The sequence below is a fragment of the Paroedura picta genome, chromosome 8 (assembly GCF_049243985.1).
Source record: "Paroedura picta isolate Pp20150507F chromosome 8, Ppicta_v3.0, whole genome shotgun sequence".
Lineage (NCBI taxonomy): Eukaryota > Metazoa > Chordata > Lepidosauria > Squamata > Gekkonidae > Paroedura > Paroedura picta.
The window spans coordinates 1,034,134-1,051,650 of NC_135376.1; the positions used below are offsets into that span (position 1 = coordinate 1,034,134).

At 56.7% G+C, this 17,517-nt stretch overlaps 1 protein-coding gene across 2 annotated transcripts; it reads right to left on the reverse strand.

The window, feature by feature from the left end:
- Positions 1 to 243: 243 nt before the first annotated feature.
- Positions 244 to 16,677, reverse strand: OSTN (osteocrin). 2 transcript variants are annotated; one of them, XM_077347802.1, is made up of 5 exons: positions 16,557 to 16,677; positions 10,255 to 10,344; positions 8,479 to 8,696; positions 4,454 to 4,547; positions 1,972 to 2,129 (listed from the first exon to the last, which is right to left on the reverse strand). In XM_077347802.1, the coding sequence occupies exons 1-4, from the start codon at positions 16,620 to 16,622 to the stop codon at positions 4,463 to 4,465; spliced, it is 459 nt and encodes a 152-aa protein (XP_077203917.1). In that variant the 5' UTR covers positions 16,623 to 16,677; the 3' UTR covers positions 1,972 to 2,129; positions 4,454 to 4,462. The 2 variants fall into 2 exon arrangements, with proteins under 2 accessions (XP_077203916.1, XP_077203917.1); XM_077347801.1 differs by lacking the exon at positions 4,454 to 4,547 and having other exon boundaries at positions 244 to 2,129.
- Positions 16,678 to 17,517: the final 840 nt, after the last annotated feature.

The window sequence follows — 17,517 nt, forward strand, 5'->3', positions numbered from 1 at the left end:
AGGAAATCCAACCCAGTTCTCCAGATTCAAGGCTGCCGCTCTTAACCACGACAACACGCTGCGTGCATCTTGCAGACTTTTGGCACCTCCGAGGCTGGTTTTCCTTCTGAAAGTGCAGCCAGATAATGTCTCTGTGGGCGACTTGTGTTCTCTCGTCTTGCTGGGCGTGCTTGCTGGCCCTGAGGAGAGACGTCCTCCAGGTGAGAAAGCAAGCCTCTCGCACACAATTTCAACCTTTGGTTTAATAGTGAAGGATGCGTCAAACCAATCGTGAACACCAACCATCTGGGCTCTATGGCCAATGACCTTTTAAAGCACTTCGTAGGGTTAAGGAAGCTTCACGTATCATCAAAATGCCACTCGCATTTCTTGCGCCCCACCCAAAGCCATTAATTCAACATTATCCACTATCAGGATTCAACGAGGCAAAAACAAACAAACAAAAAATTATAAAACTCCAAACATGACATTTCACAGGCCTGGGACTCAGTCCCTTTTCTGCTTGCTCCACCAAGGAAACCCCCACGAACCACAGCATGTGGCTCCTTCCTCCTTTCCTCTGCAGCAGAGAAAGCCAGAAATGAGCCAGGAGCAGCGGGGAAAGGGAAAGAACGGGCAGGCCTCTCCCAAATGGCGGGGTTGCCAACTCTGGGCTGGAAGATTCCTGGAGATTTCGGGATGGAAGCTAAGGGGGGAGGGGGAGCTTTCGGAAGCCTTGAGCAGGTTACACTCCTTTCAGTTTCGGGGGGGGGGGGAAAGGAGGGGAGGGTGTTTGGGGCGGAGAGGGGGGTGGCCAGCACCAGAACAGGCAGAAATGGGAGAATCATAGAATATAACCCTAGAGTTGGAAGGGAAGCCCTCGAGTCACCCAAGCCTTTTGCTCTCCCCAGGATCAAGCATGCATGAAGCAGCAGCGGAGAAAGGCTAACCCTGCTGGGTTGGATCCTGGGGCTGTCACGAGGCAGAAGGCGCCATGCCCTGAAGCATCTCCCGCCCTAGCAGAGCACAGCCTGTGGCATCCGGTCCTCCAGATCCTCAAGCTGGCTCCCTGTCTTCATTCCTGCAGGCTGCTCACCTGGCACTTGCTGTGAGTCACCTGCAGTCTTTCCCTCCCCCCCCCTGCACTGGAGTTGCCAAGTCCTGGAGATTTGGGGGGGGGGGGTTGGGGGGTGGAGCCTGAGGAGAGCAGGGCATGGGGGTGATGCCATGGAGCACAACTTCTGGAGCAGCTGTTTTCTCTGGGGAACGGATCTCTGTCACCTGGAGTGCAGCTGGCGTGGCGAGAGAGCCCGACCCTCAAACGGTATTTGGGAGGCCGGCACCCTTCCCTGGCATGCTCCTGTGTAGCTCACACTGCCTGGAGGAAGCCTTTCCAGAGTGGAAGAACCCCAGGGAGACGGAGGAGGCAGAGGAGGGAGGACCAGAGAGCAAGAGGCCCGCTTGCTGGAACAGGCAGGCAGAGAGGTCTGCCCCTGGAGCTACAGGCCAAGAGCACCTCTGGGCTGCGGGTGAAAGGCTAGGAAATCCCTGGCACTTTGGAGGTGGAGCTTGGGGAGGGGAGGGGAGGGGAGGGCCCTCAGGGTGCTCTGATGCCTTAGTGGGTGGCCCACTGTGGCTCTGCAGATGCCCATGGACTACAACTCCCATAAGCCCATGCCAGCAGGGACTCAAGGGAATTATGGTCCTTGGACATCTGGGGTGCCAGTTTGGCCACCCCTGCCACAGCGTCTGCTGCTCTCCGAAGCAGCCGTGTCCTTTGTATTCTGGGGGTCAAGAGTAATTCTGGGAGATCCAGATCTTGCTCCCTTCCCCCTCCCCAGAGCTGGCAACCCGGCTTCAGGGCCTCAACCGGCCCTCCCTTTGCCAACACTGCCCCACAGGTCTTGGACAAAGGGGCCCTTTCTCTTCCTGCCCATCAACAGGACAGAGCGTCCGTGAAAGAAAGTCCCGATCCAGCGGACTGAAGCCGCTCTCGTTGATACAAGATTACATAACGGGGGGGGGGGGGGCACGTTTCAGAAGGACAGTTCTTCCATGCCAAAGTCTGCAGTCCAGGACGGGGGTGGGAGGATTGCATCCTGAAGGCCAGGCGGGTGTTGCGGGAGACGGCTGCAAAGGGTCCGACCAATCTGGAGCAGAAAGAAAAGGCAGGACCCGTTAACTGGAACCCAAATTCTCCGGCTAGGCATGCAGGTGTGCAGAGCAGACAAACTTCCCTTAGGACTGACGGGAAGCTCCTTGCAGAAGAAAGGAAAATATAAATGTCCAGATAATGTTCATTTAAAGAAGTCATTTTGGTATAAATTGATAATTTGGAATCATAGGCGACAGTTTATGGACTGGTTGACTGGAAACTCAAGCACTTATTGCAATTAAGTGATGTCTGTTTTTGGGCGTTATGCCCCATGGGGTCCCTCCTGCCCTCCCCAGATTCTGCCCCTTCCAGACTTCACCCCCAAAGCTTCCGGGCCTTGCCCAGCCTCCGGGGCTTGCAACTACCCTCCCCAGCAGGGATGCCTCAGCTCTCAGGTCAACAGACAGCCCTTCCCCCTGGACTGACTGTAGTGGGGCTTTCCAGCTTCTGCCCAATTCTGGGGGGATTGGGGACTCCCCCTGCCCCCCCCTTCTTATTCTAGGCAGCCTGGTAGTCGACTCCACCAACGGGACGATGCCTGAGCCTTGATTTCCCGGACTCTCACTCTTGAGCCGCCAACCAGCGTCCGATGGCGTTACTCAGTAGTAATCCCACTTGCTGTCTGTTTCAAATCCTGAAAGGGCAGCTGTCTTGGGGGCTCTCATACGAGTGGCAGATAGTTGCACGGAATAATGAAAGGGAAAACAAATCCACCCAGAGAGCAGAAGCCCAGAAGACCAAACAGGTGGCTACAGATATAAACGGTTGCAAAGAAGGAAGCAAGCTTGGGTGCCACCAAAAGCCACCACATCTCCCTGGCTCCCTCCCCCCCCCATCTGCACTGGTCCGTTTCCGTCCCTATCCAGCTCCCTCCCCCCCCATCTTGTCTGCACAGGTCCGTTTCCGTCCCTATCCAGCTCCCTCCCCCCCCATCTTGTCTGCAGAGGTCCGTTTCCGTCCCTATCCAGCTCCCTCCTCCCATCTTGTCTGCAGAGGTCCGTTTCCGTCCCTATCCAGCTCCCTCCCCCCATCTTGTCTGCAGAGGTCCGTTTCCGTCCCTATCTAGCTCCCTCCCCCCATCTTGTCTGCAGAGGTCCGTTTCCGTCCCTATCCAGCTCCCTCCTCCCATCTTGTCTGCAGAGGTCCGTTTCCATCCCTATCCAGCTCCCTCCCCCCCATCTTGTCTGCACAGGTCCGTTTCCGTCCCTATCCAGCTCCCTCCCCCCATCTTGTCTGCAGAGGTCCGTTTCCGTCCCTATCCAGCTCCCTCCTCCCATCTTGTCTGCAGAGGTCCGTTTCCGTCCCTATCCAGCTCCCTCCCCACCATCTTCTCTGCAGAGGTCCGTTTCCGTCCTTATCTAGCTCCCTCCCCCCATCTTGTCTGCACAGGTCCGTTTCCGTCCCTATCCAGCTCCCTCCCCCCATCTTGTCTGCACTGGTCCGTTTCCATCCCTATCCAGCTCCCTCCTCCCATCTTGTCTGCAGAGGTCCGTTTCCATCCCTATCCAGCTCCCTCCCCCCCATCTTGTCTGCACAGGTCCGTTTCCGTCCCTATCCAGCTCCCTCCCCCCATCTTGTCTGCAGAGGTCCGTTTCCGTCCCTATCCAGCTCCCTCCTCCCATCTTGTCTGCAGAGGTCCGTTTCCGTCCCTAACCAGCTCCCTCCCCACCATCTTCTCTGCAGAGGTCCGTTTCCGTCCCTATCTAGCTCCCTCCCCCCATCTTGTCTGCACAGGTCCGTTTCCGTCCCTATCCAGCTCCCTCCCCCCATCTTGTCTGCACTGGTCCGTTTCCATCCCTATCCAGCTCCCTCCTCCCATCTTGTCTGCAGAGGTCCGTTTCCATCCCTATCCAGCTCCCTCCCCCCCATCTTGTCTGCACAGGTCCGTTTCCGTCCCTATCCAGCTCCCTCCCCCCATCTTGTCTGCAGAGGTCCGTTTCCGTCCCTATCCAGCTCCCTCCTCCCATCTTGTCTGCAGAGGTCCGTTTCCGTCCCTATCCAGCTCCCTCCCCACCATCTTCTCTGCAGAGGTCCATTTCCGTCCCTATCTAGCTCCCTCCCCCCATCTTGTCTGCACAGGTCCGTTTCCGTCCCTATCCAGCTCCCTCCCCCCATCTTGTCTGCACAGGTCCGTTTCCGTCCCTACCCAGCTCTCTTCCCCCATCTTGTCTATACAAGTCTGTTTCCGTCCCTATCCAGCTCCCTCCCCCCCCCCCCATCTTGTCTGCACAGGTACATTTCCGTCCCTATCCAGCCCCCTCCCTCCCGCCCGGGCTCAGTCCCTGCAGGGCAAGGGGGCTCTCGGTGGGCGGCTCTTACCTGCCCCTGCTAGCCCCTGGAATGACTCAAACGGCTCACCCCGATCCGGTCTAGGGGGATCCCCAGCCGCCGTTTGGCCGCCTCCTCCACTTTCCTGCAAGGGGGGGGGAGAATCAGCAGTTACCATTACGTACGTGTAGGGGAAGGGGATCGGTATTTCTCGGGGTTGGGTATTTCAGATTTGGCTGAAGCTCCATCTCCAGTTAATATTTTTGAAGAATCTGTCCCCCCAAACACTCTGCATGCATCACCCCCTGGGATAGAGGTTAGAAGTGTGGGCGTGGACAGGACACTTTAGGGGAATGCTCCTTCTCAGTCTAAATCTCCACCTGCATGATTTATTCATGGACTAAGATTCTGCGAGGTGACATCCGCTCGTCTAGGAAACTTTCAGAGGAGAAGAGGCAGGTGTCTGGGCAAATAAAGGTCCATGGGTGACCAGTAACTAAATGAAACCTCCATGTTCAGGGGCAGTATATGTTCTTGAATGTCAGGGGTTTTATTTGGGGGGAGGATACAACTGTTGCCCTTTCCCCCTGCTGATGGGATTCCAGGGGACTGCCTAGGTAGTGTGGGAAGAAGGACACTGGACTAGAGAGGCCTCTGGTGTGAAATGGCCACTCTCTTGTTATAGTCTTAAGAAAGGGACACAAAACACGTGACTCTCCTGCCTTCATTTTGGCTCAGGGAAGAAGACCATAGACCTCCCTGCCCAGAAGGGTCAGAGGTCTGGCTTGCAATAAGGCAGCTTGGAGGAAAGGCAACTGACATGTTTAGGGGGGTTGGAGGACCTTCCCTGCCAGAAGGCTGAAGAGTCGGGGACTTTTCACGTTAGAGAGAGAGATGCAAATGCCTCGGCCTCCCTACCCTGTGGCTGGCCCTGCAGAGGAACTGGCTGGCCCCTGGGTGAGACGGGAGGCTGGACTGGAGGGACCCTCCCTGGCCTGACCCAGCAGGGCTCTTCTGAGGGTCTTCTCAGGGGAAGGCCTCGGCCTCCCTGCCCTGTGGCTGGCCCTGCAGAGGAACTGGCTGGCCCCTGGGTGAGACGGGAGGCTGGACTGGAGGGACCCTCCCTGGCCTGACCCAGCAGGGCTCTTCTGAGGGTCTTCTCAGGGGAAGGCCTCGGCCTCTCTGCCCTGTGGCTGGCCCTGCAGAGGAACTGGCTGGCCCCTGGGTGAGACGGGAGGCTGGACTAGATGGACCCTCCTTGGCCTGGCCCAGCAGGGCTCTTCTGAGGGTCTCCTCAGGGGAAGGCCTCGGCCTCTCTGCCCTGTGGCTGGCCCTGCAGAGGAACTGGCTGGCCCCTGGGTGAGACGGGAGGCTGGACTGGAGGGACCCTCCCTGGCCTGACCCAGCAGGGCTCTTCTGAGGGTCTTCTCAGGGGAAGGCCTCGGCCTCTCTGCCCTGTGGCTGGACCTGCAGAGGAACTGGCTGGCCCCTGGGTGAGACGGGAGGCTGGACTGGAGGGACCCTCCCTGGCCTGACCCAGCAGGGCTCTTCTGAGGGTCTTCTCAGGGGAAGGCCTCGGCCTCTCTGCCCTGTGGCTGGCCCTGCAGAGGAACTGGCTGGCCCCTGAGTGAGACGGGAGGCTGGACTGGAGGGACCCTCCCTGGCCTGACCCAGCAGGGCTCTTCTGAGGGTCTTCTCAGGGGAAGGCCTCGGCCTCTCTGCCCTGTGGCTGGCCCTGCAGAGGAACTGGCTGGCCCCTGGGTGAGACGGGAGGCTGGACTGGAGGGACCCTCCCTGGCCTGACCCAGCAGGGCTCTTCTGAGGGTCTTCTCAGGGGAAGGCCTCAGCCTCTCTGCCCTGTGGCTGGCCCTGCAGAGGAACTGGCTGGCCCCTAGGAGAGAAGGGAGGCTGGACTGGAGGGACCCTCCCTGGCCTGACCCAGCAGGGCTCTTCTGAGGGTCTTCTCAGGGGAAGGCCTCGGCCTCTCTGCCCTGTGGCTGGCCCTGCAGAGGAACTGGCTGGCCCCTGGGTGAGACGGGATTCTGGACTGGAGGGACTCTCCCTGGCCTGACCCAGCAGGGCTCTTCTGAGGGTCTTCTCAGGGGAAGGCCTCGGCCTCTCTGCCCCGTGGCTGGCCCTGCAGAGGAACTGGCTGGCCCCTGGGTGAGACGGGAGGCTGGACTGGAGGGACCCTCCCTGGCCTGACCCAGCAGGGCTCTTCTGAGGGTCTTCTCAGGGGAAGGCCTCGGCCTCCCTGCCCTGTGGCTGGCCCTGCAGAGGAACTGGCTGGCCCCTGGGTGAGATGGGAGGCTGGACTGGATGGACCCTCCCTGGCCTGACCCAGCAGGGCTCTTCTGAGGGTCTTCTCAGGGGAAGGCCTCGGCCTCTCTGCCCCGTGGCTGGCCCTGCAGAGGAACTGGCTGGCCCCTGGGTGAGACGGGAGGCTGGACTGGAGGGACCCTCCCTGGCCTGACCCAGCAGGGCTCTTCTGAGAGTCTTCTCAGGGGAAGGCCTCGGCCTCCCTGCCCTGTGGCTGGCCCTGCAGAGGAACTGGCTGGCCCCTGGGTGAGACGGGAGCCTGGACTGGAGGGACCCTCCCTGGTCTGACCCAGCAGGGTCATTAGCATCTGGAGCTGCATCAGCTGTTCCCAGAAGACCTTTAAAAGTCCCACTCTGTGGAATGATCTCTGTCCACAAAAGTTCAGCAGACTGAGCAATGCAAAGCCAACAGGAACCCAGCCCAGCCTCTGGTGAGGGGAACGTGCCCTCTAGAGACCGTCTTGAGCTACAGCAATAAGGGCTCCCTTTCCTGTGAACAGCACGATTCACGGAGCCACTCAGGAGGGCTGTTCCCCGAACCCCTCTTGTCCATTATGCAAATCAGTTTGCACAATAATGCTCACAGCATCCGTTTTATGTGCCAATAAAGGATTTTCAATTCTTCCGATTCTCAATGTTCACAGCCTACAAATGATGCTACCCCTCAAACCAGCCTCTCAGCGTCCCTGACCGGTAGTTGAGTCTACTCTTGTGGGGAGTGGAGTTGGTTATAACTGGGAAGGAGGAGAGCTCCCTTAGTGGACTGAATTCAGCTTGAGTTAGAAGAGGAAGGAGGGTCTTCTGGGCCTGGCCTCTTTAGGCAGCTCTGAGAGGGGGGGCAGGACGGGATGACCCTGTAGTTGGTTCACGAGGCCCTTTCTGATATGCTGTGGGTCACGTTCATCACCAATTTGGGGTCAGGAAGGACTTCTCCTCCTGGCCAGACCAGCCCAGGCATCCTGGAGGTTTTTTGCCTTCCTCTGAGCATAGGGTGGAGGCCGCTGGGAGAGTGTGATGGGGAGGGTTGGGCTAGATGGCCCTTGGGGTCCCTCTTCCCAGTTCTGAATTTCTATACCTTCCACAGGCAGCTTGCAAACTCAGCCTCCCCAGAAACATGTTTCTTTGTGTGCAGCTTTGGCCTGGGACCCACCGGGGGGGGGGGGGGAAGCGTGGAAGTGATTCGGTCCCTGCTGGTGGAACCCTGGATGGGTGTCCTGAGGTCCCCTGAGGGGGTGACGTCTGGGAGCTGAAGGGCTGCTCTGCCTTTAAGGGGCCCACTTGAAGTGGGCCAATGGTCCCCTGCATCACAGACGACAGGCTCAGGACTGCACAGTATCAAACCTGGGTTGCCAACAGGCCTGGAGGGGAACCTGCCCTGTCTCATTAGCAAGGCTTGTGGGGCTGTTGTTGACCAGACAGGCACTGTTATTTCCTCCCAGGCCCCCTCAAACGGCCAGACAGGATTAGAGGGACGGGGCTTTTTCTACAGGCCTGAAGGGAACATCTCTGGATCGCAAGCCTTAGGAGGGTCACATGGTCGACTAGCCCCCTCCCCCCAAGGGCATCCCCTGCAGACGGGGGGCAGGGAGGGGGACACAGCCACACGCCTCAAATCCAGATTTCTGGACCCCAGGAAGGGGTCCTCAGAGTAGCTTCACAACGGCCCTGCAAGGTAGGTTAGGAATCCGACCCCCCCCTCCCCTACCGCCTCTTTCCCGGTGCTCCTCCACCCTCCCTCCCCTCTGGATGCCGCTCACCTCTGCTTGGCCTTCAGATCCAGGGAGGCGGCCGAGAGCCTGTCGAGGGGGGATCCAAAGCCCGGGAAGCTGCGCTTCTTCTTGGTCTCCGTGACGTCGTTCTCGAGGGACACCAGTTCATCCAGGAGCAGGAGCTTTGCGGCCAGGTCGGCGGCTGACTTCTCTGCACCGGAGGGGGCGTGGGAGCCCATGCCCAGGGCGAGGGGAGAGTGGAAGGGCTGCGAAGGCAAAGGGGGAGGGTTGCCAGGTGTTGCCAGTCCCCCCTCCCTGAGGGTGGCTAGGCAGGACTTTGGGTCAAGACCCTGTGGGGCAGACATCTTGGCCATGACGGAGCATCAAGCCAGCGCAGGTAGATGGGGCTGAGTCATTCCCTGGCTTCTCCTTCCTTCCTTAGTCCTATCCTTCCTTCCTTCCTTCCTCCCTCCCTCCCTCCTTCCTCCCTTCCTTCCTTAATCCTATCCTTCCTTCCTCCCTCCCTTCCCTTCCTCCTTCCTTCCTCCCTCCCTCCCTCCGTCCCTCCCTTCCTTAATCCTATCCTCCCTCCCTCCCTCCCTCCCTTAATCCTCTCCTCTCCTTCCTTCCTTCCTTCCTTCCTTCCTTAATCCTATCCTCCCTCCCTCCCTCCCTTCCTCCCTCCCTCCCTTCCTTAATCCTCTCCTTCCTTCCTCCTTCCTTCCTTCCTTCCTCCCTCCCTCCCTCCCTCCCTCCCTTAACCCTCTCCTTCCTTCCTTCCTTCCTTCCTTCCTCCCTCCCTCCCTCCCTTCCTCCCTCCCTTCCTTAATCCTCTCCTTCCTTCCTTCCTCCTTCCTTCCTCCCTCCCTCCCTCCCTCCCTTCCTTAATCCTCTCCTTCCTTCCTTCCTTCCTTCCTTCCTTCCTTCCTCCTTCCTTCCTCCCTCCCTCCCTCCCTTCCTTAATCCTCTCCTTCCTTCCTTCCTTCCTCCTTCCTTCCTTCCTCCCACCCTTCCTTCCTTAATCCTCTCCTTCCTTCCTTCCTTCCTTCCTTCCTTCCTTCCTTCCTTCCTTCCTTCCTTCCTTCCTTCCTTCCTTCCTCCCTCCCTCCCTTCCTTAATCCTCTCCTTCCTTCCTTCCTTCCTCCTTCCTTCCTTCCTCCCACCCTTCCTTCCTTAATCCTCTCCTTCCTTCCTTCCTTCCTTCCTCCCTCCCTCCCTCCCTCCCTCCCTCCCTCCCTTCCTTAATCCTCTCCTTCCTTCCTTCCTTCCTTCCTTCCTTCCTTCCTTCCTCCCTCCCTCCCTCCCTCCCTTCCTTAATCCTCTCCTTCCTTCCTTCCTTCCTCCTTCCTTCCTCCCACCCTTCCTTCCTTAATCCTCTCCTTCCTTCCTTCCTTCCTTCCTTCCTTCCTTCCTCCCTCCCTCCCTCCCTCGCGCCCTCCCTCCCTCGCGCCCTCCCTCCCTCCCTCCTTCCTTCCTTCCTTCCTTCCTTCCTTCCTTCCTTCCTTCCTTCCTTCCTTCCCTTCCCTTCCCTTCCCTTCCCCTAACTCTCTCCCCCAGCTAGCAGGGGCTCATGGTAATGGTAGTCCATGGCCATCTAGAGAGCCACAGGCTGGCCACCTGTGTTAGGAGCCCTCTTTGGCTGATGCCTGCTCCTGCCGCTTCACCCGAGGGGCCCTGAGACAAAACGTTTCCTCCGGCAGGTGCTTTAAAATGGGCTGAAGCAGAACGACGGCCACAGAAGAAAGGGATGGGAGGGAAAAGGCACCGTGCAGCGGGTTTTGTGGGTCAGACGTGTTCCCACCGCACTTCAGGTCGACCACATACCTGCTGCGATGCATCAGCATGAAAGGAAGGGCCTGATGGCCACTGGAAGAGGGTCCCAGCCAGGATAAGGTATGCAGCTGCCTGCAACATCTGCAAACACAACAGGCAGGGTTTGGTTTCACAGAAGTGCAGAGTCTGACAGTGAATCATAGAATCATAGAGTTGGAAGGGGCCATACAGGCCATCTAGTCCAACCCCCTGCTCAATGCAGGATCAGCCCAGAGCATCCTAAAGCATCCAAGAAAAGTGTGTATCCAACCTTTGCTTGAAGACTGCCAGTGAGGGGGAGCTCACCACCTCCTTAGGCAGCCTATTCCACTGCTGAACTACTCTGACTGTGAAAAACTTTTTCCTGATATCTAGCCTATATCGTTGTACTTGAAGTTTAAACCCATTACTGCGTGTCCTCTCCTCTGCAGCCAACAGAAACAGCATCCTGCCCTCCTCCAAGTGACAACCTTTCAAATACTTAAAGAGGGCTATCATGTCCCCTCTCAACCTCCTTTTCTCCAGGCTGAACATTCCCAAGTCCCTCAACCTATCTTAATAGGGCTTGGTCCCTTGGCCCCAGATCATCTTTGTCGCTCTCCTCTGTACCCTTTCAATTTTATCTACATCCTTCTTGAAGTGAGGCCCCCAGAACTGCACACAGTACTCCAGGTGTGGTCTGACCAGTGGGTCAAGCCCAGTTTGTCCCTGGAAGTAGGAACGGTGCATCTTCACCTGCTTCCTGGTATCTCCTCTGCCAGAAACCAGAGCCATGTAGTTTCGCAAGAGATCAGGTGGCACAAAGCCAGATCCCCCCCTCCACATTTTGGCCTAATTCCCCAGTAAGATTGTAGGGCAGAGAGGTGGTGAAGAAAAATGTCTTGTATCTTTTCAGGAAGGGCAGGATGCTGTTTCTGTTGGCTGCAGAGGAGATGACACGCAGTAATGGGTTTAAACTTCAAGTACAACGATATAGGCTAGATATCAGGAAAAAAATTTTCACAGTCAGAGTAGTTCAGCAGTGGAATAGGCTGCCTAAGGAGGTGGTGAGCTCCCCCTCACTGGCAGTCTTCAAGCAAAGGTTGGATACACACTTTTCTTGGATGCTTTAGGATGCTTAGGGCTGATCCTGCGTTGAGCAGGGGGTTGGACTAGATGGCCTGCATGGCCCCTTCCAATTCTATGATCCTAAGTTCTGACCACAGAGTTTCTAGCATTGCCTGGAACTACCCTAGTTGTTTCCAAGTCAGTCTAGGAACCACCAAGAACTCTATGATCAGAACTTCCCATAAGGATACAAGGCCTTCTTTTTTCTCTTTTGATTTTCTCCCCAGGACTGTTGCCACCCTTTGGCCCTGGTTGGTGCCCGCCCGTCAGCTGAGAACTGGCAGACAGGAGCTGCGACTACCACAGATCTTCCGGCGACAGAGATCAGTTCCCCTGGAGAAAAGGGGCACTCTGTACGGTGGACCCCCTCGCACCCAGTCCCTCCCCCCCCAATACACACCGCCCCTGCAGTAAAGTCCTCCATGTCCCAGCAGCCCGGGCGTCTCCAGTAGAAAAAGACCAGTTTGGAGGCGATGTGGAAAACCCTCTCTCTGCCTGGTGCTGCCAGAATTGCCTACTCAAATTCTGGCTTTAATAGCCCCAAGGGGGTCTGATTCAGTACAAGGTGGCGACCGACCTGTGCGTTCTTTGCTGTGAGTTCAAGCCCTACGCTGTGCAGAGCTGATGGGTGTGTGTGTGTGTGTGTGTGTGTGTGTCATGGACCGTGTTTTGGCCCTTCAGGTGGAAGAAGGGCCAGAGGGGAGAGAAACAGCCGCAGCCCCGGATCCTGCTCCGTGCGGCGTGAGGTCTTGGCCCTCCTCTCCCGGCTGTTTTCCTCCGAAGCCCCTTTCTGCCGGGGGATTTCCACCAGAGTGAGAAGTGGCCGTCTATCCCACACAGCGAACCACATCCTGATTATCTGGATGCGGAAGCAGAGTGTAAAAATAAACGGGCGAGGTTAAACACACACAGTCTTCACAGGAGGGGGCAACATCTGCACCGCTGTCCATTCATCCGGGGAGCTAAAAATAAACCCCGGTACGCTAATCAAAACAAACAGGACGGGACCCACGATCCAGAGTCCTCTGGACTCCGGCAAAATGAGAAGCAAAAGCCAGTGTGTGTGTGTGGGGGGGGGGGAGGGGGCAGCTTCACCCTCCAGAATGTGTGGGCCTGCTAGAGAAAGGGCCAAGTGCCCTCCAGTATGTGGGGCAGGGCACGCCAAGTGTACCCCAAATGACTTACTGGCACAGCCTCCAGCTATTCAGAAAGCACGGCAGCCTTTCCGTGGAGTGAGTCTCAGAGGAGCGCATTGGAGAGGAGCTCACAGGCCTCTCACCAGGTTCAACCCGGCTTCCCAAACTGCAGAGGGACCCTCACCAACCCTTGCTGTGGCTTTTGAAGAAGGTACTGGTGAGAGGTGGGGCCAAGAGGTCTCCCAGTAGGGATGCCAGCCTCCAGGTGGGACCTGGGGATCCCCTGGAATTGCAGCTCATCTCCAGACTGCAGAGATCAGTTACCCCATCCCCCCCCCCCTGGAGAAAGTGGATGCTGTGGAGGGGGGCCTAGAGAGGAAGGCCCTCTGGAAAGATTTGCCTGGCAAACTGGCCGGCCGGCATGCTCTCCTTGGGATGCTCGATGCCACCTTGACGGGGGAGAGGGATTGCTTTGACAACCAATGGGGAACATTCAAAGGGCAAGCCCGTGACTTTCCCGTCTCCTCCCCTTAGAGAATCTGATTTCACAGATGATCTCTGCTGCTTGTTTCCGCCACCCCCAGCACTGCGGTACCCGGCATGTCAAAGGACACTGCCCTGAACGGGGAGATGGTCCAGGGGAGTAAACTCCTGGCTGAAAATTCCTGGGGGTTTTGATGGTTGAGCCAAGCAAGGCAGCAGTTTTCTCCAGGGGGACATAGCTGGAGAATCACCGTAATTCCAGGAAGTTGGCACCTCTCAGGTGGCTCCATTTAGCTAGTGTGACCCAAACCCTTCCCCAAGAGCTATCCGGCCCCAGCGATTTCCTGGGGAGAACTGAGTCAACTTTGCTCAGAATAGTTCCGTTCCACGTCTTCCGTGGGTTTGCCTGCCCTGGCAGGAAGTTTTGAAAGCTGCTGTAGCTCCCAACACTTGGTTTATCTCAAGAAAAGAGATTACCGGTCAGTTCCAGCAAAACACGCCTCAGTCCAATCGGTTGCAGTATCATGAAAGCAGCCCTTCTGCCCTCACGTCCCAAGAGAGAAAGAGAAGCCACAAGTAGTTTGTTATTTGCAAAATGAAGAAGAGGGAGGAGAAGAAGAAGAAGAAAGCTTTGCTGGGAACAGACGCCAGAGAGCGTGGGCTGTTAATCTTGTGGAAGCCCGGGGTCATGATTTCCGAGGCCTGAAAAAGCACACTTCCTTTCGTTAACAGAACAGCCGAGCCAAAAACACAGGTGTTTGTTAGGATTTTTTCAGCAGCGCTTCTAGGCAATTTTCCAACCCTTTTCTTCCAAAAATATTCCCTTTTCAATTTAAATTGCCCTTACTTGCCCTCACTGATGCCCAGCTGCCCTCACTTGCCCTCACTGATCAAGGGGGAACATCTTGCAGAATATCTGAACTAACGTTATATTTGAACTGTCTTTAGATTGTCCAGCGATATCTCTATCCTACACAAACTATCCAAGTCTACCCCCAAATGGAAAATCTTCGATGCTACTCTAGTTAACATGTTTCAATAGGTGGCTACAGAAAATGGTTGTGTCCAGGCTGCCGTCAGACTGCTTGCTGCTACTTGTGTCCTTTAGAGCGAGACAGTGTGGGTCAGTGGTTAAAGTCCTGGACTAGGATCAGGGAGACCCAGGTTCGAAACTGCCTTCTGCCATGGAAGCCTGCTGGTTCTACTGGGCCAGTCCCATGCCCCTGGCCTGTCCCACCTCACAGGGCTGTTGGGATAAAACGAGGGAGAGGAGAATGATTGACGGTGCTTGGCCTCCCTCTGGGGGAAATGGTGGGGTAGAAATGAGGGAAATAAAAATAAGTAAAGAAACAATTCTTGGGTGGGGTGGGGTGGGGGGTTCCCCAAAAAAGACCTTTTACTTTGGCTCTGCCAGGGCAGTGTAAGTCTTTATCATTACGGTACTAGACCAGTAATCAAATTACAAGATACATAAAAACATCTGGCATTAACAAGATAAAAGAATCATTGATAACTAATCATTGATAACTACAATATTATAAAATATAAAAACATTCCAGCTATAAGAATCATTCTGGTTTTAAAACTCACAAGCAACATCTCAAGCAATTGAGACTCTCTCTACCTAAGTCACAGTGTAAGACGCTCTGGGTCTGGAGACAGGGTGGCCAATTCTCCCACCTCTGGGCTGGGCAATTTCTGGAGATTTGGAGGTGGAGCCTGGGGGGGGGAGGGGGCTCAGGAGGGAAATTGGGTTCAGTTCTTTAAGCCCACCTGGAGGGGGCAACTCTATGCACTAAAGCTCCTTGTCAGGCCACGGACCCCCCCCCCCCCGGGTCTGGATCGTGGAGTTCTGGGAGATGCAGAGCTTGGGGTGTGTGTGTGTGGGGGGGTGCCATGCAGCCTGCCCGCCCCCAGGAGCCACCTTTCCCTTCAGGGGGACTGATCTCTGTAATTGCCATTCTGGGGCCCTACAAGGTCCCTTCCACATCTATGGTTCTCTGGGACAACCCCAGCCTCTGCCTGGCGATCTTCCCCACAACCCCCCGGCTGTTCCCTGCTTGAGCCCAAGAACTTATACCTTCATTCTCCTGGGTGCGAAGGTGGTGGGTGGGCAAGCCAGAAGGGCCCACTTGGGCCACAAGGTTATTTGGACACTCAGATTTATCGTAGGGCCTTCTCCTTGCTCACGCGGGGATCCCCTCCCAGGCAAGACCATTAGTCCTTCTGAGCTCCTCCTCTCCTAGTGGCAGCCACACACGGAGGTCTCAGGCAGAAGGAGGCCTTTCCCAGCCCCACGTGAAGCTCCTACTTTCTACTGAAATCATCAAAGTCGGTATTGTCTGCTCAGGCTGGCAGCAGCTCCTCAGGGCCTCAGGCGGAAGTCTTCCCCATCCCCTCCTGCCTGGGCCTTCGCAATGAAGATGCTGCCGGGGATTGAACCGGGGACCTCCTGCAGGCCAAGCAGAGGCTCTCCCACTGAGCTCCCACCCCTCACATAAAGACGACACTGAATACATGAAAGTGCCCTCAAGGTCAGCATTGTCTGAGACGGGCAGCTGCTCCTCAGGCTCTCCAGCGAAGAGAGGTCTTTCCCGGCACCTGCCGCCTCCTACCTGACTCTATTAACAGGGAGCTGCCGGGAACTGAGCCTGGGCCCTGCCAAGCAGAGGCTCTGCCACGGAGCCACTGCCCTGGCATACCTCAGGTGTGCTATGGGGAGAGGGGAAGCAGTTCCCACTGTCAGCACACTCCTTGAGGCATGTTGCCTCCCCGCCCCAGAGCTGTGAAAGATGCTCCTGAGAAAGGTGCAACCAGGTTGGGGCTGACCTGGCCAGAGTCTCCCCTCAGGAGGACCACCTTGTCCATCTACAGAGGCGGCAGGGCACCTGGTGAGAGAACCCAATAAGCCCAGGGGAGGAGGGGGTGGGCCTCTGCACCTACTGAGCGGGCAGGGGAGGTTCTGGGAGGAAGGAGAGCCACAGCATCATGGCTGGATGGATCGGTCCTTCGCAGAACTCCCATCTCATGGGGGACATTCGGCATTGACACACCTGTGCGGAGTCTGACAGGCTCTTTGCAGCCCACCTGCAGTTTAGGAAAAGGGCTCACACTTCCCAGAGAGCAAAGTCTACCCATGCTGCAAACCTTTCCTTCCAAAGAAGCTGAGCGGCTCCACAGCCTGGATGCCAGGGGGGCCCATCCAGCAGCTTCCCGGACGTCCTTAGAGGTAATATCCCACATAATTATTCTCAGCGGAAAAGAAGGGGCATTTACAAAAGCCACGAGAATGCCCCCCCCCCCCTAGCGTGGGCTGCACCCTTCTGCATCTCTACGTTGGAGTAAGCCCGTGGAACTCCGGGAGGGCTTGCTCCTGAGAAAACTGCCTGCTGAAGAGGGCCACCAGCCGCCTCTAGGGGAGCGAAGACCCTTCTGCCTGCCAAGACCTTCCGGACTCCCTTTCTCGTCCCTGTCAGAGAAGGACTGCTCCAGAGGGGAAAGGGGGGCTGGCGGATTTCCCTGCCCCAACCTCCCTGGTTCTTGCGGGTTCTGCAATGGCTTCAAGGAACGCCCCCCCCCCCCACTCACCTTGCCTGCTGCTGCAAAGGAGACTGGGGCAGGACCACCGCCTTTGGCCTTATCTCTGAGGTCCATTGGCACTCGGGGCTTTTATAGGCGCTGATGATGATGAAGCATCCCTGCGCCAGCCAGTCCTGCTTCGGCTCCTCTTACATCATTTCTCAGGATTTTCCACTGCTCCTTGTCCCAAACCTCCCCCTCCCTCCCCCCCTCCCTCCCCGCAGCTTTCCACGCTGCCTGCTTGCACTGACCCCCCCGGAGGCCTGATTCACACAAGCAACAGCCTCGGCTGGGTCCAAGCAGGGCGGAGTTTAGATTGGCAACGAGGATGCCGCACCAGGCTGCTTAAAACACTAAAATAGGTTTTGTTCGGAAAAGAAACACGTTAAGAGGAGAGGAGAGACCAGCTGGCTGCATGTGGAGAAGCAGAGGGGCAGTCACAGTTCTCTCAGAGCTGTTCTTGCAGAACAATTCTCTCAGAGCTTTCTCAGCCTCACCCACCTCAGAGGGTGTCTGTTGTGGGGAGAGGAAAGGGAAGGCGAATGGAAGCCGCTTTGAGCCTCCTTCGTGTAGGGAAAAGTGGCATCTAAGAACCAACTCTTCTTCTTCTTCAGTAATCGCAGCGCTCTCTCAGCCTCACCCACCTCACAGGGAGTCTGTTGTGGGGAGAGGAAAGGGAAGGCGAATGGAAGCCGCTTTGAGCCTCCTTCATGTAGGGAAAAGCGGCATATAAGAACCAACTCTTCTTCTTCTTCAGTAATCTCAGGGCTCTCTCAGCCTCACCCACCTCACAGGGTGTCTGTTGTGGGGAGAGGAAAGGGAAGGCAGTTGTAAGCCATTTTGGGTAGTAAAAATGGGGTATTAAAAATCCAGCTCCTCCTCCTTTTACATTTACTTTGGAAGTGTGAGCAGAAGAAGCACCTGCAGGCAGATGTTCTGTCCTCTGCTTCCAGCAGGCCCCAACTCCTTC

Bases quoted from the DNA above. Each gene is read 5' to 3' on its own strand.
- OSTN (XM_077347801.1), bottom strand. From the start codon at position 16,622: ATGGACCTCAGAGATAAGGCCAAAGGCGGTGGTCCTGCCCCAGTCTCC. The intron at 10,345-16,556 runs GTGAGTGGGGGG...TTGTGTTTGCAG, and splicing joins CCTTTGCAGCAGCAGGCAAG to ATGTTGCAGGCAGCTGCATA. The intron at 2,130-8,478 runs GTGAGCGGCATC...TTTCTGCTCCAG, and splicing joins GATCTGAAGGCCAAGCAGAG to ATTGGTCGGACCCTTTGCAG.